At 41.0% G+C, this 25,321-nt stretch overlaps 1 protein-coding gene across 1 annotated transcript in view; it reads left to right on the top strand.

The window, feature by feature from the left end:
* The first annotated feature begins 7,818 nt into the window (after window positions 1–7,818).
* Window positions 7,819–25,321, top strand: part of LOC124139643 (putative carbonic anhydrase-like protein 1) — a 114,945-nt gene continuing 97,442 nt past the window's right edge. Inside the window, exon 1 of the mRNA XM_046506901.2 lies at window positions 7,819–8,013. Coding sequence (XP_046362857.1) covers window positions 7,950–8,013 — 64 coding nt within the window. The 5' untranslated portion in view covers window positions 7,819–7,949. The remainder of the gene's footprint in view (window positions 8,014–25,321) is intronic.

The following is a 25,321-nucleotide window of genomic DNA, read 5'->3' on the forward strand; positions in this document are numbered from 1 at the left end:
CGCACACACACACACACACACACACACACATTCTTTCATATTACTAATCTGTCAAGTAATGCGTGTTCTTTAACTTCTTTTGAGCAGTATATCAAAATTTGGTAAACCGGACGGTTTCATTTTGAACGCTACAGTACTGATTGACGAGGTTTAACTATACGTGGATTATGTTTAGTATGGATTGATCAATTGTGACTAGGCTTCATGTGTTGGGTTAGCAGGTATATGTTCACATTCAGTGAAGACGTATTGCCTGCCTGCGAATCCTTTACCCCTAAAAGTATAATTAATACAACATTTAATGTTGTTTATGATATAACTACTAACATCACTACTGCTTCAAATGATACTACTACTACTACTACGTCTACTACTACTACGTCTACTACTACTACGTCTACTACTACTACAACGTCTACCACTACTACAACTTCTACCACTACTACTACTTTCCACACTCAGTTATATGCGCTATACTCCAGCTATATGACGGCGGTCTGTAAATAATTAAGTCTGGACCAGACAATACAGTGATCAATATCATGAGCATCGATACTACTACTATTACTATTGTGACTACCATTACTGTACTACCACCACTAATACTGCTGCTACGTGTTTGTGTGTGTACAACTTCTACTACTACTTCTACTACGACTACTAATACTATTACTATTACTACTTCTACGACTACCACTACTGTTACTATTGCTACTACAACTACTACTGCCACTGTAAGTTACATTACTACTGATATCACGACCAGCTCAAAACCAACACCTACAACTTCCACATCCACCACTTCTGCAACTACTTCCACCTCCACTACTTAAACAAGGTCCACAACTCTGAAGCCGACCTACGTGGTCCTCTCTTGCACTGTCCGCAATGGTATGTCAGAACCTTACGGGCCGACCAATCCATTCCACATTCAACGAGATGTGCTAAGATTGTTTTTGAAAATAAATCTTTCCTGAGAAAAAAAAAGGTTTTACCGAAAAGCGTTATTAGGTGTCACCAAGAAATATTTGGCTCCTCCTTTCCAAGAAAGGAATTTACGTTTTGAAAAGATTAAAGAATAATCTGTCTCAAAACAAAAATCTCAAACCATCAGCTCCACTGTTATCAGGGGGCACAGGTGGCCCAGTCGCCTAAGCGCCGTAATGTGTCTCTTGAGCACGTCAGAAACATATGATCGTGGGTTCGAATCCCGACTCGCCCCGATTATGTTTCTAGGTTTGTCAGCACCATACCCGTGCTCGTGGGTTTAACCGAAGTGGTAAACGTGTAAGACCTGCATCACTTCGCCCTTTTCCCCCACATTTTGCTGACACGCCGTGATGTTACTGGAATACTGTTCAAAGAGACGTTGGCCAAACCCAACTCACTGCGCTGAGCTGTCAAAGGTTCGTTTTGTCATTGCACATGGTGATTCATGAAGAGTAACTAACGTACTTTAGTTGAACTATACAGCCTTGGCAGTCGGCGGCTAAACGTAATTAACGACCAGTTTGTCTACCCTCACACAACCCCTGCCACAGTCTACTAGTAATTAGCCGTCTTATAAAATGTACTTATCGAGCGCATTGTCCAAACGCTGCTTTTCCCAGAACGAGGCTCACATTATCGTGCTTCTCAGGGATTTTTTTGTATTTAGTCACGTGTTACGTTAGGTCTTCCAGCCTTTAATTATAGCTCGATTGAATACTACAAGGAGAAAAAGGTTTCGCTTTGCTTTATTCTCTTAAAAGTCCTGAGAAAAAGATACATTTCTGTAATATTTGTGAGCATAATGTACACTTATAGGCCTCGCCATTTAAAATAGAATCATCGAGATGATTAATAAATATGTGGTAATACTTAGAAAGGGAAAACAAGCCATTCTTGCGATAAGCCGGCGGTCGGGTAGCCTAGTGGTTAAAGGTTTGCTCGTCACGCCGAAGACCCGGCTTCGATTCTCTACATGGGTACAATATGCGAAGCCCATTTCTGGTTTCCCCTGCCGTGATATAGCTGGAATATTGCTTAAAGTGGCCTAAAACCATACTCACTCAACCACTCAACCACCCACTCACTCACTCAACCGACCGGTAGGGTAATAACAAAAATGTTAATCACGTGGTTACAATCCAGGTGAGGATCGGCAGCCAGGTGCGGTTACATTTAGCAGTGAACGTGGCCAACAACACTTTAAATGGTGTCCTCCCATTGGTTAGACGTCCCAATAGTTAGACAGCTTATAACAACACTTTAAACGGTTGAGTGCACACTAATCCTTATGCTTGTTACCTCAGACTTTAAAATGGAATAGTCCAGATAAGACCTGACAAACAAAGCAAAGCAGCTTTAAATAGATACTTTAATATTATACTTAACATTTAATGACACTTTACATTTGATAAATTTTATACAGTTTGTAACAACACTTTGTGACAGTTTTTGGTAATGTACACTTTACATTTAATAACTTTTACAGTTTATTTATCCCAGACGAAGCAAGTGTGCTAGGTGACAGAGGTCTGTTGAGTCGCTCTTGAACTTCTGTCTTCAGTTGTCGAAAAAGGCGGCCATAGGTTGTTGCTTGGCGATCTGGCAAAAGGGCAAACACTAGAGGGAAGGTGTTGGGACCAACTCTGGCATGAATGATGTATACTTGATCCCATAAACCTGGACATGCTGTGAAGGTACCATCCATGTAAAGAGTGTCAGCTTCCTGGAGGGCTTGTATCTGTTCTACAGTGGAGAACGCCAGGATCGTGTCATCGTCGCCGTCGCTGAACAGTAGAAAGGGACGTCCATCTGTTGTCTCTGACCATTTGTCTTCAATGTCTACTGCTGACCGCGACCTGGGTAACGCTGGAATGTAACACCTGAACAAGAGCAAAGGAACAGTTACACATATGTTACATGAAATATTGATAATGATTTCATTAACTTGAAATGTTTAAGAGCGAAACAAGTTATGTGGGACCTAAAAAAAAAGAAGTAAATTCTAACCAAGTCAAAAATACGAGATGATATTTACCTGTAAAGTGCACTTTTCACGCTCTGAAATGATGGCATCGCTGGCATGTTGGCTTCATCTACTTGAGTGACTTGCTCCTCGTACAATGCCTGCATCTGTGTGGTTTCTTCTCGCGCTCTTTTACGAAGATTGCTGACAAAGTTCACTCTGGTTTCATCTTCAGGCGGATGGTTATGTTCCGACTGATTGCAAAGAAAGTCACCGACAGTTGTACATTTCCCATTGCACGTCTTGACGACGCACCTCCAATGTGTGAAGGTTTGCCTCTCGCGGTTTCTGTTGTAAATATAATTATCCATCTAATATCAACTGCTCACTTCCACGCCGAGAGGTGAGGTACTCTACTTTCCTTAAACCAGCCATATCGATACTGATAATGATACGTACCCCAAGATCATTTTTATTTGTTTGATGAGTAGATAATCTAAACTCAACTCCTTCAACTGATAATACAGTGAGACAATTAAGCTACTCCATAGTTTACATAGTTAATCTCATGCCTATTGAACCTGTGCCGAGAGTAAGGTAATTTAGGTTGATTAAACGAAATTATAACATATATACTCCATAAACTGTGAGTCCCCTATCCCTACCCAGTACTTTAATCTAATTAGGACTGATCCATTACACCTGTAGGTATATTCCCTCTTTGCCTAAATAAACATGTCTAACAATTGGGACGTCTAACTAATGGGACGTCTAACTAATGGGATATAACCCTTTAAATACAACATCTGCACGTTATTTTCTTTTGGTTCGTGCTGGTGAAGTACGTAGGCTTCTAAATATAGCTGCTCCCAGTCACGTGACTGTCGATTCATTCCCGGATTGTAACCACGTGATCAAAACTCAACGATGATGTTTATCGCTGCAAAATGGATATAAGAAATTTTTAAAGCGCTCTTTGCAATTTTGTGTCATTACTGTAAATAATATTCCTTATCGACGGCTTGTTTCCATTTTATAGATATTAGAACATATGCATAGAGGTTATCACGCGAGTGTGTTTGGGGATGGTAAATAGCCTGCATTAGGAATAAACATTGTATTTAACGAGCCTTGGCGAGCTAAATACATAGTGTTTATTCCTAATACAGGATATTTACCATCCCCAAACACACAAGCGTGATAACCTCTTTATCATTTAATGTCATTCTTTAATTCTGTGCTTCAAAATCGCTTTACCCTCACTCACAAACATTACCGAAGCATTGCGAGTTTTCCTGGAATGCTAGCATTAATATTTATTACGTCACAGGGTAAGTGATGTGTCAGTCGGACAGTGACAGTAGCCAATATAGTTCCAACTGAAATATGTTTCTTATACAGTGGCCAAGCAACATATACGCAAAACAACAATTGTTTTTAATTGTCTTTCGCGGCAATCCAACGGTCTGTCCGCTAGAGTAACTGCCCTTTGTCAAAGGGAAACTACTCTAACCCTAGTCTATGAGACGTCACGGCCACGGTCAGATGTTGTTGACAGTCGGTCTCTCCTGTCATAACGACAAGAAGTGTTGTCAGATGTACACACAGCGACAAAACGAAACAAGGTAACAATTCAAACATATTTCCGCCAAATCCAACTATTTTAATTTGTGGAGGAGGTTTCAAGCCGCAGAGGTCTACAAGCACAGATATGGCTACTGCCCTCGCCAAATTGTTTCGAAATGTATATCTCCAAAGTTGCCAAAAGTTATAAAATGCCTAAGCTACGTCATAGTTAGACACAGATTTTCAATATATTAGACTGTTCTTTTGATAATGATAGCAATTATCCCTGTAGTTTATCCAGATTCCCGATGGTTAATTCTGACTCGATCGCCGAATGACGAGTGCGACGCCGTGTTTGTTTATAAACAGTGAAAGTAGTCCCTACGTGACCTTTGATATTTGCATCTCTATCCGCATATGACCCCAACGGATATCGTTTTTATCCGTTGGCTTTATCCTGCCGAGAAACCTACCCATTATATGATAAAGCTTTTTATTAATCACTCATGGCGAGGACTATGCCGGTAACAGTGTACAGTTTCTACGATTCCCTTTCGTCAACTATTAGTGCTATGTAAAAGGGAAGTGAAACTGATCTCACATTCGTTATTTTAATTATTTGACATTCTGTATTACAGTAAACTATGGTTATAACGAATTCCAAGGGGCCACCTATTTTAGTTCGTTATAACCGTACTTCGTTATAAGCATATATGTTCAACATATATACAGCAAATGGTCAGGACAAAAAAAAGTTCGTTAAAAAAGAGTTCGTTATAAACGTATTTTACTGTACTTAGTTTTCGGATCCGTTGAATAAAATAAATTATTAGATTTTAAAAACAATCGGTTTTTCCCCACCAAGTCTCTTAACAATTTCAAGTTAATAAAAACTCAAAAAGATCGATGAAGGAAGAAAGTAACCGTTACCTTGTCATTCAATAAACACTTTCAGTATCACTTTATTTCATCAATTCACCCGCCTTCCTAATTTAAAGAGACCCCTTTAATATGGTTGTTTTTCCGAGTTCTTTCGTGTTTGTTTTTTTATATTTTGACTTACAATCCATCAACAAGAATATATGCGTAATACAAATAAAATAAAAAGAGCATTTGAATGGCGTGTCTTTTTGTGCGGTAAGGTAAGCTAGCTGTTAAATTCTTTATAGTTTTATTTTCTCAAGGGTAGAGCGTGTTCTCGTATCCCCTTCACTGTCATACTGCGGGAGGGCGAGGGTAGCCCAGTTGTAAAGCGTTGGCTTGTCATGCAGACCCCCGGGTTCGATACCGAACATGCGACCAATGTGTAACGTCCGTTCAAAGTGTCACAAATGATATGGGAGAGTATTGCTTTAGCTTAGTAAGACGCACTAGCTCATATTTGTTGTTAAAAGGTGTCCTCACTTACTCACTCCGTAGATATACCGGGGGATGGGAGGGGGGAGGGGGGGTGGGGGCGGTACTCAACTCATAGGGCTTCTTAGATGCAATGTGTTAGAGCAGTCGCGTCTCCACTGCGCGAAATCGCCCGTGAAGATCCGTGTAAGAATTGGTCTTCAGGAACCATTACTTGTCTTAAGAGGCGACTAAAGGGATCCGGTGGTCAGGCTCGCTGACTTGGTTGATGCATGTCATGGATCCAAATTGCGTGGATCGATGCTCATGATGTTAATCACTGGTATTGTCTGGTCCAGACTCGATAATTTACAGACCGCCGTCATTTAGCTGGACTATTGCTGTGTGCGGCGTTAAACAACAAACTGCACGAAATTTATCGAGTAGTCCGGCTCTGTGACCGGTTGACTGCGAGTCACCGTCATCCAACTGATCTCAACCACTGGTTTGTCTGACCCAGACTTGATTATTTATACCCCGCCATGAAGCGGGGAAATAGTGCAGGCTGCACCGTAAACAACAAACAAAACAAACACTCACGTATTCAATCAATATGCGACACTGTCTGGTCAAAGGATTCATAATCATGGGAATACTCGTGGCTGTCAGCTTGGTGTCAGGGTAACATGTATGTAACTCACTGCTCTGTCTACAGAACAAATTCAGGGCACACGACTTCACAGTTCACACCCGTTTACACGTGTCCAGTTTTAGTCTGGGCCTGTCTGTCAACACGACAAGATGAAGCCATCACATGTGGCAGCAACTCCTATGACGATCGAAGTGATCATTCATGACGCTAGAGTCCCTCTCACACAACCGGAACTGACTGTCAGGAATTGTTCGTATGAAGCTCTCGAGACGACCCCTTGTCACCGGCAAGGACATTGAGACGCCCCCCTGCTACACGTGAATGCATTCAGACATCTCGTAATTATCTGAATCAGACTAAGTGATGAGAAAAAGACACATTTAGATAGCGTTAGTGATAATCCGCTCTAATCGATGTAGATCTGGACCAGATCTCTCCACGGCTGGTACCTTACTGAGCGTTCGATATACCAACAATTGATGAACTGCCGTTCAGTTTATGGGAAAATGAACAAAAAGTGTTTCTGATCAGATGAGTGATTTATTGTTATTTGCTGGTGGAAACAGTCATGGGATAAGAAGTCCAGCTGTGTTGTGTATCCGCGCTGCATTAAAAAAAACATGTACACCCTATTCCCATTACAACAACACATATAATATCGACAGACCTTGGCGGGGATGGGTTTTTGCTACATCAAGCATTGATTGGTTTTGTACAGATTCAGCTTACCAAAACCTTTTTTAAGTAATAAATAAAAAAGATTTTATATTATCGTTCTCAAATACATTAAAAGAGCCACACACACACACACACACACACACACACATAAGCATCACTTCTGTAGCTGTACCATCCAAACATATTTATCATAAAACATTGATCGGAAAGTTGGCCCCTTTATCCGACCAAGGTCAACACTACCCTGAACGTCCTAAGCAGTTTTTGAGCCCCAGAATCCCCGGAATGGGAGAAAAGATTGGCCAAATCTTCCATGTACTGTAGATCGATACACCAGACCATTGGATCAGCGATATCTCATCGTGGCCGGAGTTCCAGCACTGCGAAGCACTTGCTCTATCAATTATTACTGTGTTTGTGATTCCAAGATTTGATCTAATCGCTATTTCTCAAGGCGACACTCGGTGGGGGTAAGTGTTCTTGTGATCGCTCTCACAACTCATTGGCTGTTTGTTAGGCTTGTGCCTCGACGCGGCCGTTCATTGGTCGATGGGAACCGCTTCGCCAATGATCAACCGTTAAAGTCTGTTCTAGGGGTGGATCGACTACAAGACGGGATTGCCCTTCTAAGCAAGCCTTGAGAACAGTCAGGGAAAACTGGGAGAGGGATCTTCTCCAAGTTATGACACTGGTGTTGACTGGAAACTATTTCTACCAGAATGTTCAAGTGATTAAGACTTTGGAGTGCCTTAAACTTCACCGACCATGTTGAGGTTAACTTGTATGATCATCGTCGCCGTCGTCAGCGTCACGAGGAGCGTTGCGTCAGGTCAGTGTTTGAGTCAATGAGACTCCATGGCTAAATAGTAGGTCTTACTCAACTGTGGCAGAACAGTCGATAGTAATTACGTTAGTTTACAGTCAATGGCTTCGCACTAATTAGGTTTCTGTACATGTCAATAGTTCTGTACACATACTGCATGCAACAGCTAGGCCACCTGTTGCGCTGTCTGAACAAACGCCGCCATCATCAGCTTCTGCAGCTGCAACTTGTGAAGGATAGACCGCGAACTTCATCTTTGTAACTTGCAGTGTCAGCTACGTTAGTACTTAATTTACTTCTGTAATTAACAAAACAGACGCGTCACTATTGTTAAATAGTATTTAGATCAATGTTAATATTTTTAAATTTTAAAGTTCCTCGTATACCCTTACAGTAAACTACGTTTATAACGAACTGACCGATAAAACGAACTTTATTTTTTAGTCCCGACCATTTATTGTATATATGCCGTTTTTGCTTATAACGAACTACGGTCATTACGAACTAAAATTAGTGGTCCCTTGAGTTCGTTATAACCGTGGTTTACTGTATACGAAGTCCCGGGGATCATAATCAGGACAAATTTGGGATTTTATGGTGCTTCGTATAATGTATGCATAATCATTCTCCGTGTCTGCAATAATACCAAAAGAGGGGTGATATTCACCTCACTCACGACTTATGTATCGTTAAAGGTCATTTGGGATGGTATTATCCATCTCGACTTAAAATCGAGTGTTTAATACAAAATAAAATGAAAAAATAATCTCACGGGTTTAAGAAGAGAACAAACCTGCAAACGATGAGATACTGCTGATCCAGTGATGATCAAACATTTAAAGATGCGAGTGGTGTTAAACGTATCCTTGTGTGAGATAATGAGAAAAATAAATCTTTACTGTTATAAGTGCTCATCGTCTTTGTCGATTGATTAGAGTTTGCTTCCCTCAACAGTCGTTACTGTAATCACCACGAACAGAGCTGTCGATATTATTCAAGGTAAAAAATAAGAGTCCGTCAAAAATGAAACCAACGATAGTAACACTGCATTGCATTCACTATAATGACACCAATTTGTGATGCTGGCAACTTACAAACACCAGCTGTTAAGCACTTAACTGGAGAAATCAGCTAAATTTCGAATACTTTTTCAATATTGCTTATATAACACGCCAAAGGAAATGTGTTAAAATGCGTATGTTCGTATTCTTTTTCATACGTTGTTTAACTTGTCATGTTAATTACATAGAGTCAGGGTCAGAGTAGGTATCCAGTAGGTCCTGCTTGTCGCATGAACTAACATAGGCTGTGTGACTTAGGTGACTGTGTCATCGACCACGAAGTCGTAGTTCGTTGTTCATGCTTTCAGTCACTGGTTTCTATGGCCCAGTACAGATACACTGAAAGAACGGATACATTACTGACAATGTTTAACATTATTCACTCACTCACTCACTGACGACACCACTGCGGTAACACTGGATCTGACGAAATTGCCGGGTAAAAGAAACCATACACCCATGGTTGACGGTGGCTTAAGATTTCAGCGTACTGTGACTGTTTTTCCAACCTAGTGACGTTTCGATAACGTTTGTAACGTTTTCCTCATATCCAATTTTCAAATGTGTATACTTGCTTTGGCCCGGCAATCTATTTAATGATAATCCATCCAAATTAAAAAAAATTACCTTTGTCTTCTATTGACACGATAATTTAAACCAAAGCCCTCGTTCTAAATACTTACACTCTGCTTATATCACGTAAACTGACAAACGCGTAGCCTGTGTACTCAATCGCAGAGCTTCTGAACAACAACAGCCACCTTTACGTTCACACAATCTGATAATCACGACTAACTTAATTCTAAAACGCGATAAAAGTATTCTGAAGGATAGCATAAAGATGGCTAGGCGGGCCAGCATTGACAAGATTGACTTAAGTAAAACAAATTCATTGCGTCTTTGCATCAGATTTAGTGTGCGCGTTAACGCCAGGCTGGATCCGACGGTGTTGGGCTGCTGTTACTGCCACAATCAGTTCTGGGAGTTCATCAAGCACCATCAGATATCGCCCAGCACTGTCAATTGGAAACGGTTAAAATCAATATCTTATCATACGGATTCCACAGTCGACATAAACAAGGCTGATATATGCCTCTCGATGTACCATTGGGGTTATATAGATGCTTCATTGTACTGTAATTGGGTAAAGTTGATTTGTTACAGAATACGAGTGTGTGGATTGATTTTTACATCGTCCTCCAAAGTATAACAGCTCTATCATGACGATTTGTTAAGTAGTCATGCTTAGACTTTTTAAACCAGTGGTCGATAAGGTGAACATCTACCCATGCCGTCTGATACGTCACACCCATATCAGTTGGGGTATCATTTTTAGAAGGGACTAATTTGTATCATTGGTTAATAAAATATTCATTTTTGAAGGTCAATGTCAGTATAATTAATTCGTTTTTAGGATAAATACCCCTTAACACACAAAGTTTTTTTCCAAAATATGCCATAAAGGTCTTATCATCGTGTTTACAATACGTGCGACTTCCCTGAACATATATATCACTGATGCTGAACAAGTAACATCCAAGAGATGAGGCTGTTAGAAGAAATACCATCAAAACGCGATTGTGTGGTCATATTTTGTCAGGGCCTGATCGTTAGGTCGTATATCATCAATGCCTAACAGTTAGGTCAAATATCAAGACCTGACCGTTTGTCATGTCATCAAAGTCGGATTGTTAGAAGATATATTACCAAGGCCTGATTGTTAGGTCAAATATCGCTTGCATGGCCGAGGATCTAGATTAATACTTATATAATTACACTTGCGAATTCAATGATCATCATGGCTATGTGATTAAAGTTGTCATTAGCGCGAATGCATACACTGCACTTGTTTCAAATTAACCATACTGAATGCTTCTGTGACAATCGTGCGGGGAAAATGTTTACATTATGAGACCAGGAGAAGAATTGAAGTGACAAAGGGACAAAAACATCTTAAGAACGTATTGAATATGAATATTAGTGTTACATGTCGTATATGTGACTTGACCTGGCAGTAGTGTGTTTGATGGGGCACTTGCTGAAGATTATGACTTAGTCTGACTTAAGGTGCCATTTATTAAGGAAGAAAGTGAACATGCAGCACTTTGGGAATCGATATTCTACAACTCTCGCAATACATTACCTTGTCAGAAACGAAAAGGACAAAATATCACTCAGCTTTCGTCGGGTAAATGTTCTTTGACATTGGTTCCGATGTTGTATGCCATAAATGTCTCTCTCGTGCGGGCTCCCTCTTTCTCTCTTTTTTCTCTCTTTTTTCTCTTTTCTCTCTTTCTTTCTCTCTCCCTCTTCTACTCTCTCCTCACACCCTCTTTCTCTCGCTTTCTTTCTATCTTTCTTCTGTCTCTCTTTTTCTCTCCCTCTCCACTCTTTCACCCATCTCTCACTCTCTTTCTATCGCTCTTTTTATATCTCTTTCCTCTGTCTTTAACTCTCTCTCTTTCTCTCCCTCATTCACTCTTTTCATTCTTTCTCTGTCTGTGTGTCTTCCTCTCTCTCATTTCCCTCTTTATTTCTCTCTCACACACACACGCACACACACGCACACAAACGCACATGTCATATACGTGAAATAATCTTGAACAGGACGATTCAAAAATCCATTTCATGTGACTCCACCTATAGCTTTGGTATTTCCGGTCAACGATTTGTGCAGATAATGTCATCTGAGTTTGTGATGCTCATTGGCAGCTATGTGTCTGACAATTGTGCTGAAGAAATGTACTCACTAATAGCAATTTAAAGCAATGTTTTCTGCATTATTAACTTAAAACCGAATGTGAGACTCTCTCCAAATGTCAGCTCCTACCACGGGGAGTTCATATCTCCCGTTAATGTTAATAGATGAAGTGAAGCATGCATCTTATATGTCAACACGTTTGACACCTCTTTACATGTACATTCACCAGTGCTGAGACAAGCCAGGATGTTAAAGCTGCTGATAAATGTACGAATCATTATGATTCCAGTTCTAAATTAAAAATTAAAATTAAAATTAGTGTCACTTATGACACACTGTTATCCTAGTCACCATCTAACGCTCCACATACTGGGAAGGTCGAGAATGTGAAACTACGCGACTTGCAAAGAGCAGACTAATTCCTACCTTAGAATAAAAACTCAAGTGGAAACTAATTGTAAAAAACTGGGAACAAACCGTATTTCAGGTGGTGAGGACACCACTGTAGAAAATGTGTTAGCCTAAACACGACACGCCCCTAAACATGTTTAGGGTTGTGTTTAACAGCTAGTAGATTGTGGGGATGTTGTTCTTAGGTGGTGTTTAGGCTGTAAACGATAGCTCATTTCGTGTGTTTAGATTTTTAACGTGTTTAGATAGAACCCAACACATGTGTTTTCCGTTTAGGATTTAAACACATTCCTGAACATGTATAGATGTAAACATGTAAACATATCTTGCAGGTGTTTACTTGACACATTTTTTACAGTGTATCCATCAACTTTTGAAAACGTGATCAGGTACATCGATGTGCTTTACTAGTCTCCTCTAACTAAATTTGACCGCCTCCGTGGTCTAGTGGTAGAGCGTCCGCCCGGAGAGCGGAAGGTCCGGGGTTCAATCCCGGCCGCGTCATACCAAAAGACGTTAAAAGATGGTACTTGTTGTTACCCTGTCTGGCGCTCGGGATTAAGGGGCTAAAACAAAGACTGGTCGGCTCGGAGTCAGTACACTTTGTCTGAGTGGGGTATTCATGTTAAACTGCGGCATGGTATCTCAGTGAGCTAGCACTATAAGTCGGCATTAGTCCGGACTAGTACAAGCAGCCACACAAACACACACACGTACATGTACGTCGCAATATAAGTGCAATAATCTTGGACGCGACGTTTAACCATATATCAACACTCGTCAATAAAAGTTTACAACTCCTCGGAATTTTAAACTTTTATCAACTCAGGCTGATATATTTGATGTCAAGACACTCGGGTCAGATTCTCTGTAGACGAGTAAATACCATTCAATTGCATCTGGGGGCACCGGTGCCCCAGTCGTCTGAGACGTCTAAGGCGTCTACGTTGCGTCCCTTGGACACGCCAGAAACCTATGATTGTGGGTTCGAATCCCGGTTCGCCCCGATTATGTTTCTAGGTTTGTCAGCACCATACCCGTGCTCGTGGGTTTCGCCGAAGTGGTAAACGTCTGAGACCTGCATCACTTCGGGCTTTCCTGCCACATTAAGCTGACACGCCACTATATAACTGGAATACTGTTAAAAGCGGCGTTAAACCCAACTCACTCACTCACTCACTCTATTGCATATATATACGAGAAAGCAACTTTTGTCATATAAATACATCCGAGAGCATTTATTCTAGTTTTGACGAGTTTAACCACATGGCTACATAGATCCATCATTGTTCTTGTTGAGGTTTTTTATTTTGGTAAAAATGATAGTCACACATCAATTCTTCTTTCAACCAGTTCAGGAATGGAACATATTCCCAGTTTTCAGCACAGTTTGTGTACAGCACACAAATTAGTAAGCAGACTTTGAATTTGATATTGTCATGAGTTCAAATCTTTTGAAAGTTCCCATCCAATGATATGCAAGTACACTAGAGGTTTGAATCACGTGCATCTAAAACCTCGCAAATTTGCCAAATGATTATAATTATGATAAAAATATAGATTTAATATGTTTGTCAAGTATGGCAACGGTTAGGTGAGGTGAAATGGGGTTTAACGTCGTGTCCAAAAATATTGCGTGTGTGTGTGTGTGTGTGTGTGTGTGTGTGTGTGTGTGTGTGTGTGTGTGTGTGTGTGTGTGTGTGTGTGTGTGCGTGCGTGTGCTAGTCCGGACTGACGCCGATTTATAGCTCACTGAGATACCATGCCTCAGTTTAACATGAATACCCCGCTCAGACACAGTATACTGGCTCCAAGCCGACCAGTCCTTGTTTTGGCCCCTTAATGTCGAGCACCAGACAGGGGTAACAACAAGTACCATCTTTTAATGACTTTTGATATGACGCGGCCGGGGATCGATCCCGGACCTCCCCTTCTCCGGGTGGACGCCCTACCACTAGACCACGGAGGCTGTCGCAGGGACAGAGATTAGAGAACATGTAACTGCAACCCGTGAAGATCCGGGATGGAATAGGTCTTCATCAACACATACTTGTCGTACGAGTCGACTATGCTTGTCGTACGAGTCGACTATGCTTGTCGTTAGAGTCGACTATGCTTGTCGTTAGAGGCGACTATGCTTGTCGTACGAGTCGACTATGCTTCTCGTTAGAGTCGACTATGCTTGTCGTTAGAGTCGACTATGCTTGTCGTTAGAGTCGACTATGCTTGTCGTTAGAGTCGACTATGCTTGTCGTTAGAGGCGACTATGCTTGTCGTTAGAGTCGACTATGCTTGTCGTTAGAGGTGATTTACGGGATTTAATCGAAACAATCGTTACTGAGTGCGACGTTAAAGAACAAACAAACAAACAAAACAAATTCAATTCTGTTTTCAGTATTAAAAAGGGACAATATTTGCCTTATTCTGTTAGTACTAGGAATATTTCCACCTGTCTACATACGTCTACAGCGCATAACCTTGACAATAATGACAATCAAATATCACCTTTATATAAAATTGAGTGAGGATATTCCTTCAAAAACGTTGTAAGCCATACTAAGAACGTCATCATCATTTTTACATTGTTCAAGTCATATATAATTCATGCGAGCATCATTCTTCTGATCTCCACAACTTTAATTCTGTATAAATCCTTGAAAGATGATCCGACGATGTGAATAACGAATATGTAGTCGACCCCCAGCTGAAATAAGATCCCCGTTAGAGGCAAGGATCACAGTTCCACCTTCAAGGAACCTTGTTAATGGTAATTGTATACACCCGATTCTCTTTCTCACTTATTCTTGGGGCGTTTGGGTAGTCTAGTGGTTAAAGCGTTCGCTCGTCACGCCGATGAGCCGGGTTCGATTACCCACACGAGTGCCCCCCGCTGTGATATTGCTGGATAACTGCTAAACCAGGCGTAAAACCACACTAAAAAAGGAGAAGGGGTTAGTGTGCATTTTATTGTGCAACGTGTGCATGTTAACAATTCACACGTTACTATAGAGGCATTGGAAATTTGCATAAATATATAAGTAGTATTTCACTTTTTAATATAGTTTACCAACATTTGGAGAAAAAAACGTTCAGCTATAATATATACATTATAATCTACCCATGTTAATGTCACATTGTGTAGCAAATGGATACATACCCTCATATGCCTATTTCTCACAATTTCTAACATCCCACGTCATACCATTCATGACGTCATACAGGGCAATGACGTCATACAGGCGAGTTAACAATACAATACTCTCTTTCATCCTTCCTTTAATGCGCAACCTGCCTTAAAATGGGACCTCATTCACGTTTTGTGTGATAAACGGTGTATTACGACGAATATTTGACGAATTGACTCTACTGATGTAATTCCCCGCTTCATCGCTTCATTAGGGGCGGTCGGGTAGCCTAGTTTTTAAAGCGTTCGCTCGTCACGCCGAAGACCCGGGTTCGATTCCCGACATGGGTACAATGTGTGAAGCCCATTTCTGGTGTCTCCCGCCGTGATATTGCTGGAATATTGCTAAAAGCGGCGTAAAACCATACTCACTCACACACTCATCGCTTCATTCTGGCGGTAGACTTACCATGTTTTAAAGAATTCCCGATTCGAGACAGGACGGAGATGCGCCGTGAACACAAAATCCATCCAGACATCCTTAAGTTGCAGACGGACGCGGGGGAAAGATACTTTACGTGTGTTTGTTCAAGGGGACAAGGGCAAACTAGAACAAACTTATTTGTTGATAGGTGTCAACACAATTTCTTCGTTGATTGTTTACATTGATCTGGTACTTGTTATTAACCTGTAATCATTTCCAAAATCTGTATCTTCAGTCAAATACTGATCCCAGCGAGGTTAACTCACTCACTCACTCACTCACTCACTCACTCACTCACTCACTCGCTCACTCTAGAGTTCCCATGCTCATGAGAAATCGCTTCTAACTGTCTATTGTGCGATTTCTATGTAACTATGAATCACTAATAAATAGTAATAGCAAAAAGGAGTCTGTCCTGTCCTATCGGTGGCACCCATCACAAATACATGCAAAGGCCCGACAAGGTTTCATTTGTTATAGTGTATTTTGGATTTTTATTATTTTGCAACTAAGAATACTGTCTCCTCTTGTTATTTACAAAGACGAGGGGAAAAGATGGACAGAAGATGGTACCACACATACACACGTATCCAACATCTGTCTTATCATCACTTGGACCGTCCCAACAAACACCCCCACATCACGCTTACATCTGTCTTATCATCACATGGGCCGTCCCAACAAACACCCCCACATCACGCCAACATCTGTCTTATCATCACTAAGACCGTCCCAACAAACACCCCCACATCACGCCAACATCTGTCTTATCATCACTAAGACCGTCCCAACAAACACCCCCACATCACGCCAACATATGTCTTTTCATCACTTGGACCGTCCCAACAAACACCCCCACATCACGCCATAATCTGTCTTATCATCACTAAGACCGTCCCAACAAACACCCCCACATCACGCCAACATATGTCTTATCATCACTTGGACCGTCCCAACAAACACCCCCACATCACGCCAACATCTGTCTTATCATCACTTGGACCGTCCCAACAAACACCCCCACATCACGCCAACATATGTCTTATCATCACTTGGACCGTCCCAACAAACACCCCCACATCACGCCAACATCTGTCTTATCATCACTTGGACCGTCCCAACAAACACCCCCACATCACGCCTACACCTGTCTTATCATCACTAAGACCGTCCCAACAAACACCCCAACATCACGCCAACATATGTCTTATTATCACTTGGACCGTCCCAACAAACACCCCCACATCACGCCAACATCTGTCTTATCATCACTTGGACCGTCCCAACAAACACCCCCACATCACGCCAACATATGTCTTATCATCACTTGGACCGTCCCAACAAACACCCCCACATCACGCCAACATCTGACTATCATCACTTGGACCGTCCCAACAAACACCCCCACATCACGCCAACATCTGTCTTATCATCACTAAGACCGTCCCAACAAACACCCCCACATCACGCCAACATCTGTCTTATCATCACCTGGACCGTCCCAACAAGCAACCCCACATCACGCCAACATATGTCTTATCATCACTTGGACCGTCCCAACAAACACCCCCACATAACGCCAACATCTGTCTTATCATCACTTGGACCGTCCCAACAAACACCCCCACATCACGCCAACATCTGTCTTATCATCCCTAAGACCGTCCCAACAAACACCCCCACATCACGCCAACATATGTCTTATCATCACATGGGCCGTCCCAACAAACATCCCCACATCATGCCTATATCTGTCTTATCATCACTTGGACCGTCCCAACAAACACCCCCACATCACGCCTATTTGACATGAGGCTGTCCCAATAAAGAAAATGTGTTATGGCTACAAGGAAAAGGAAATATGGAGTTTATCCGCTGACAGAGAGACAAATTGTAATACACAGCTTCCATGGGGTTTGCACCAAGATGTCTGTAAACGAAAGTGAATCATATCTAAGAGGACTTCAGAATTGAGCTGACATTTCATACCGACCCATTAGCTACAGAAAGCACATAAGGGAACGCCTTTGATTAAACAAACTAATCACAGACATCAACAATTATACGAGGAGGAACTATTTGATATTGACCCAGACGCAGTACATCTTCCCTAATGCGTACACCGCCATGGCCATATATGCACACTGTTTGTCGGGAGCGTTACAGCAATTAGATGCCAGAGAGAGTTGTCGTTAGGCAGTATGTGTAGATGTGTATCCTACAAGAGACCTAATAACGTGAGTGGGTAGGTAGGTAGGGCGAGGAGCAGGAGAGAGAGGGAAAGAGAAGGAATAGAGGGAGGGAGAGAGAGAAAGAGGGAGAGAGCGTGAAAGAGGGAGAGAGAGAAAAAAGGAGAGCGCGCGAGAGAGAAGAGGGTCAGAAAGAGAAAGAAAGAGAGCGCGAGAGAGAGAAGAGGGAGAGAAAGAGAGAGCCAACATTTATGGCATACAACATCGGAACCAATGTTAAAGGACATTCACCCGATGAAAGCTGTGTGATATTTTGTCCTTTTCGTTTCTGACAAGGTAATATATTGCGAGAGTTGTAGAATATCGATTCCCAAAGTGCTACATGTTCACTTTCTTCCTAAATAAATGGCACCTTAAGTCAGACTAAGTCATAATGTTCAGCAAGTGCCCCATCAAACACACTACTGCCAGGTCAAGTCACATATACGACATGTAACACTAATATTCATGTTCAATACGTTCTTAAGATGTTTTTGTCCCTTTGTCACTTTAATTCTTCTCCTGGTTTCATAATGTCAAAGTTATTCCTCGCACGATTGTCACAGAAGCATTCATTTTGGTAAATTTGAAACAAGTGCAGTGTATGCATTCGCGCTAATGACCACTTTAATCACATAGCTATGGTGGTTATTGAATTCTCAAGTATAATCGTTTTAGGTCCTTGGCACAAGCCAATAGACTCGTTCAAAATAGTAACATACATGGCTACTATGGCGACATTCAAAATCCCCATAGTCTTTTAGGTTCAAAATCAAGGTCATTTTATTGTATTTTAATTATCCCACTATTGAAAATTTAAAGCTTGACGTTTGTAAATTTCAATATATAACGAGGGTCAAACGTCGTGCACAGCAGTGAGCGAGAGGGAGAGGAGAGAGAGAGTGGGAGAGAGAGAGAGGGAGAGAGAGTGTGTGTGTGAGAGAGAGGGAGAGAGAGAGTGTGTGTGTGTGAGAGAGAGAGGAGGAGGAGAGAGAGAGAGAAATACCAGAGCTAGAGACTGTATGATGTCGCTAACTGTATACATACATGTGTATATACATACATGTGAATATAGATGTATCTTTCACATTGGCGGCGTTTGTTCCCTTGTGCATTTCCTCTGTTGTGAGAATCGGCATTTTTTTGCAATTGGTATTTCCTTGCATGTACATTATCTAAATAGGTAACTTCTTTTTCTTTATTAAATGAATAAGTACTGCAAGGTAACATATCTTCATAAGGCTGATATGATAGTACAAAACATAATTGGAGAAACAAAACAGAAAAATATATTTTCTTATGTATGGGGTGGAAATTAATGTCTTCGTTGAAAGATATTTCTTTTCAGATCTTGAAGAAATTAAACCAAAACATTGTCTTGTATTCAGATCAGTTCATACAGATAAAAGTTTTGCTTCTACCAAACATTAGTCCTTCTCAACACCACAGTAGGAGAACGTGCATTCATATGTCCGTCCCAGACGAAATCTTTCATAATGGTAAACATATATAAAATCTGCGGTACAATTACCAAAAAGTCTGCGGGAAAAACATAACTATTTCCCCCTAAAATTAATACAAAATCATTTTGTGTTTCTTCACATTGTTTTAATTGCATGCTTTTATACATTTCATTTTGGATTTAACATGTGTGTGTCGGCATTATTTCAGTCTTATAGCGAGGACTAACATGTCAACTTTATGCAGGCATAATACCACAAGAAAAAAGTGACAGTTCTTTATTTCAAAGTTCGTTACATTGTAGGATTCATGTTTTGTATTTTGAATCTCATGTTAAATGCATGGGCATTACTCGAACGCAAAATTCGAAAGAAAAGCATGAAACACTAAAAAATAGTGTATTTAATGCTTTAAAAAAGGCAAATTCCGCAATTTTTCTACAATTCTGCAGCAATTCACATTTTCTGCAAATCTCTCCGCGATCGCTGAATTGCAGAATTCGTCGTCTGGGACTGAAGATTTATAAAGCCTTGTGACAATCCAAGGATTCAGATAGCTTCTCTATACAGCAGCATACAGGTAATTGTATGCAAGGTAAACGTAGACATTTCTACTTTCATCCGGCAAATATTTGTTATTTGATCATACGAGATCTGAAAGTCACATGAGTTTTATGACAATTTGTTTGATTTGCGTGAAGCTTTACTTCAATGTCTGTTGTTTCCAGCCACAGATGAACGGATGTTGTAATGAAACATAAATGTTGCCTTTGAGGAAAATATATTGCACTGAACATTTTATTCTTTTAATCATACCTACTACATAATGCTCTGGGCTCTGTGAAGATTCATTAAGTGTATTGAAGGATATAATCAAGACTCTGAACTTGCAGGTGAAATTAGCAATTCTTCAGATCAAATCAGGCTGTATATGTCAGATGTCGCTTCATAAAGTTGGTTGTCAATGATTTCAAAATGTTCTATGTCTCCAATTCATTACGTCATAAACGATTGCTGAAGGATCTGAGCCCCCACGGGGTTTCTGGATTGTTTTGATAAGAAAAGGTTATGAAAGTTATGTGATGATATGAATGGAAACATTGTTCTTCTTTAGGTTTTCGGGAATCGTTTTTTTTCTGATATTTGGCAAAGAAACGTCGTAACAAAAAATAACAAAGTTCTTGTCTTCAAAAGTAAATTTCTTACCCGATCTGATTTTCTTGGGAGTTTCTTAGATAAAGACCATATATGGTAAACAAATCATCTTGGGCCAAGGACTTACTTCTGTTAAACAATTTCCCTGAAGTACGAAACATCAGCTGCTCTCAATCATTTTGCCATGCATACGTACGTCTTTGATTATGTCAAAAGTCCAAGACTCGAGTGTTAAAAAGATGGTACTTTTTTGCGCCGTTTTCAAAATATACTTTGAAATTTCGAGTCGGCCCAAACCGGCGCTAATCCTACCTCAACTCTTTATAATGTTTTGTCTCACTGTTGGAGACCTATCGAAGTCACAAGCTAGGGTACCCTTGAAGATCCGGGGTAGAATAGGTCTTCAGCAACCAATGCTTGCCATAAAAGAGGACTATGGGATCGGGTGGTCAGGCTGGTTGATGCATGTCATCATGTCTCATTTGCGAAGGTCGATGCTCATGAAGTCAATCACTGGATTGTCTGGTCCAGAATCGATTATTTACAGACCGCCATCATAGTGATGAAATACTGCTGAGTGCGGCGTTAAACAACAAACAAACAAACAAACACAAGGTCTTGAGGTTACGACGTATCAGCTACGAGGAATTACCAAATGCCTTCCCAGATTTTCAACAGACTATTACGAAAGGCAGGTCATCCGTTATTTCGAGTCCTGTATGTTATTTTTCCATATCCTTTTTTCTAAAGTCTTATATTCAAATGTCGTTTTCTCGACCATTCAAGGAAAATCGGTCCGTGCATTATTGTGAAATAATCTTCTACGCAAAGAACAACGGATGACACAGACATGGTGACGACGTCACGTTTCTTGAACAGTGGTAAATAAGAACAACTGGCGTGAACTAGCCAATAGGCCAAAGCATACTATTTTTCAACAGAAATTAATTTTCACGATATCCACGTCGCTGTGGTAAAAGTCTTCATTAACCGGGAATCATCAGCGGAGTGTAAGAGACGTAGTGGGTGTACGGGATTCAACGAGTTAAACGTTGATGGACAAAAAACTTCAGCTCTAAAGCCCCTACAGCCCCTACAGCCCCTACAGCCCCTACAGCCCCTTATCGGTCGAGGGGTGTACGTGAACACCGGCTCTAAGTCAACAAGTGCTAAAGGGTCTGGTTACGCATTTCTGTTGTGTTTACAAAAAAATTATCTAATGGTGTAAATATTTGTCCCTGTACTATGGTATCTCGACTACAAATTGTTGCTTAATAAAACGTTTCATCACTGACGGAACAGTATGACACTGCGTACCCATTTTCTGAACCGAACTAGAACTGTGAGTTTGACAAACGAAAGTCGCGCCCACTTGGCACGTTTAGAGTTATCTGCCCATGCCTGATAATAATTGGTCAGAGAACGAGGGCAGAAACGAAAATAAATTTTTTCATAAATTTTACTGTAAATGGAGGTTTAGTCGTTTTTGTCTAATTTCTGTTTTGTGATATTTGATGCCATGATGGGTCGTAAATAAGTTAAGAACGAAAGAGGATTTGATGAAATTACAATCAATTTTTACCATTACCAGAGATATCCATGCTGCCTAGGGTAGACGGCAGATGGAACAGAATTTATCCCGACAGCTAATTTATTTTTTTTAAATATTTATAACTCCAGCAATTTCTTCAATCATTGCCATTAAATCATTTTCAGTGAAGCATATTTCCCATTATTGACGGCAACATAGCCTGGGATGAGGAAGCGCGACGCTGAGTGTTGTCTCGTGGCTGCTGGTCTATTTGTAAGCCGTGACACAGCTGGTATTCTTGAACAGTACTTTAAAACGGATGTACTCCCAGGCTGTAACAGACACGTGGAACTTACCGTTAGCCAGTGTACACATGTCATGGTGTATATTGATTTTCAGAACACTGCCATCTCGAAATCGCAGTTATATTCCAGGTTTACATTGCTACTTGCACACGGGAAATATTCAATGATATAATGATAATAATAATAATAATAATAATAATAATAATAATAATATTACGAGCCAAGGATGTGGGACATAATCTCAATGTCGGTGTTGATTTTGTTGATGGTTCTGTACTACTGGACGGTACAGAAATGAGTGTCAACCAAGCGAAGTGCCATATCAAGTCGGACTCGGACTCAGTTTTTCACGCAGAGGCTATCAGAACGACCACTGCATCGAGTTCATGTGCAGTGTGTTGAGAAGATCAGCAATCCTGCAGAGTCCTTTGCTTGGATAAAGTCGTCTGGCCTGAAAAGTGAAACAGAAGGCTTTCTGTTTGCTGCTCAGGACTTTTCACTTCCAACTCGAAACCATCAATATGTGATTTGGCATCAAAATGTAAATATTAAATGTAGATTATGTAATGAATTTAATGACACTGTCCAACGCATTGTCAGTGGATGCCCAGCTTTGGCACAAACACAGTATCTTAAACGACATGATGGTGTAGCTCGATCATTTTATTACCGTCTTCGCCATGTTTGTGGTTTTGAAATAAGGTCCACCCATGGTACGACCCGGAATATGTAGAGGGCGTCATGGAAAAAGATAAATACAAAATTCTTTGGAATAAGCCCATTTACAGCCTCAGACGTATCCAGGTCAACAAACCTGATCTTGTCCTTTTTGATAAATCCAATGAAATCATTTATATCATTGGATTTTCTGTCCCCTTTGACACCAATGTGATTGACAAGATTGAGGAAAACATGGCAAATATGCGGACCTCGCTTTCGAAATGTCACGCTTGCATCCCAAGTACCAAGTTGTCCGACTCCCCATTGTTCTCGGTGCCTTAGGTTTAGTGCCTCCCAATCTGTTGACTGACATTTGGAGAGTACCCGGGTTTGCTTCCAGGAATACAGACCTTCTGACAATCTGGGTAATGCAGAAGGCTGCAGTGTTGGGGAGTCTTCACATTCTCCGATAAGTTTTCGGTGGGTTTGACGAGGCAGCGCTTCCAGGGAGAAGTCCCATTCGCTGCCTGGGCTGCGTGTAGAGGGGGCAAGGGCCCTGAGCTGATGATGAGCCTAACCAGCCTGACTGTGCACGGATCACCCAAACCCTCTTTGCTGCATTTATTAGTTTAATCTGTAAAACTAATCATCATCAACATCATAATTATAAAAATGTGAGGGATGGTCAAAAAGTTGACCTTACTTTCACCTATGGGCCATAACAATGTAATCTTGTCAGTGTAGTACATTGTTTGAGTATCTGTTTCCTTGCAAGTGTATTTGTTCTGTTGATGCCGTTTTAATTTGTGACAGCCGACGAGTACCGAGCAGTTATCAAGTCTTTTATACTCTAGAGAAAAGTGCTCGGCAAGAAATTCAGGACCGCATGTCACAGGTGTATGGGGATAAGAACCCTAGCTATTCCACTGTTAAACGTTGGGCAGCTGTGTTGAAGGATGGGAGAACAAGCCTTAATGATGACACTCGGCGTTGACGTCCCTCAACTTCCATCAATGAAGATTCAATCAAGGAGATAGAAAAACTTTTCAGTCAGATAGACGTGTTACCATTGCTGAATTGGAGGAAGACACAGGTCTAAGCCATGGATCCATTGACGCTATGATTTATGAACCATTACAGATGAAGAAGATATCTGCTCTTTGGCTGCCAAGGTTTCTAAATTCTGATCTGAAGGCAAAGATAAATTACATTGCTAGAGACAATTTAGAGCTAATTGGGGAGGATTTCGTCAAATTAAAAAAGAGATTAGTAACGGATGATGCAACATGGGTCTACCACTATGATCCCGAGTCAAATCATAAATCCATGGAATGGCACCATTCGACTTCTCTGGCAACTCTCAAGTCTTCAAGATCAAAGAAGACATTTATGGTCACTGTAATCTGGGATGCAAAGTGTATGATCCTTTAGATTACTTAGAAAGTCAAATAACGATTAGCGTTGATTTGCTTCATCGCCTGAGAGATTATATCAAAGAAAAGCGGCGAGGAATGCTGACTGCTGGAGTTCTACTACTTCATGACAATGCCTCTTCTCACACCCCTCGACTTGCAAAGGCTGCTGTGCGACAATGTGGGCTCGAAGAGTTTGTGAGAAGTGTATTGAAAAGCAGGGAGATTATGTTGAAACAACACATTCACAATTGTTGGTTTTGTTTTCTTAGGCTTAGAACTTTTCGACCAGCCCTCGTACAAACATGATAAATCCGTGCAACGTATGTCTAAACCGATCTTAACGCTGGTACCCATCTAATGTGGCTGGTGCTTCTTAATTACCTCAAGACGTTCTCTTTTTATGTGTACATGCATTGTCTCCATTGCTTAAAATGCGCTGTAATCGGAACACTTCTGTCTCAATGTTCTCAAGTTTGTTTTCAATAAATGAAATCAGAACCGATTCTTCGTTGTGCCGTAAGTTTTACTTGTGACAAGTTGAGGAGCTAAGTGGCACTTACAGGGCCTGGTGGAAGCATCGGCCCCAAGTTGAGCGGTTACAAGGTGACGTGCCTATGTCCACACAACGCCGTGAAACCAAGTTTGGATCGGCCAAAGTTCGCGTGCTAGGACAACTTCGCTTGGTAATGGCCCTGATAAATCAATGCTAACACATTCAATCAGAATCGTGGCACACCCCTTTATTTGTTTTAGCATGGGAGAGAAGTACCGGAGTCGGG

This window comes from Haliotis rufescens, unplaced genomic scaffold (genome assembly GCF_023055435.1).
Source record: "Haliotis rufescens isolate VD_foot unplaced genomic scaffold, xgHalRufe1.0.p SCAF_7, whole genome shotgun sequence".
Classification (NCBI taxonomy): Eukaryota; Metazoa; Mollusca; class Gastropoda; order Lepetellida; family Haliotidae; genus Haliotis; species Haliotis rufescens.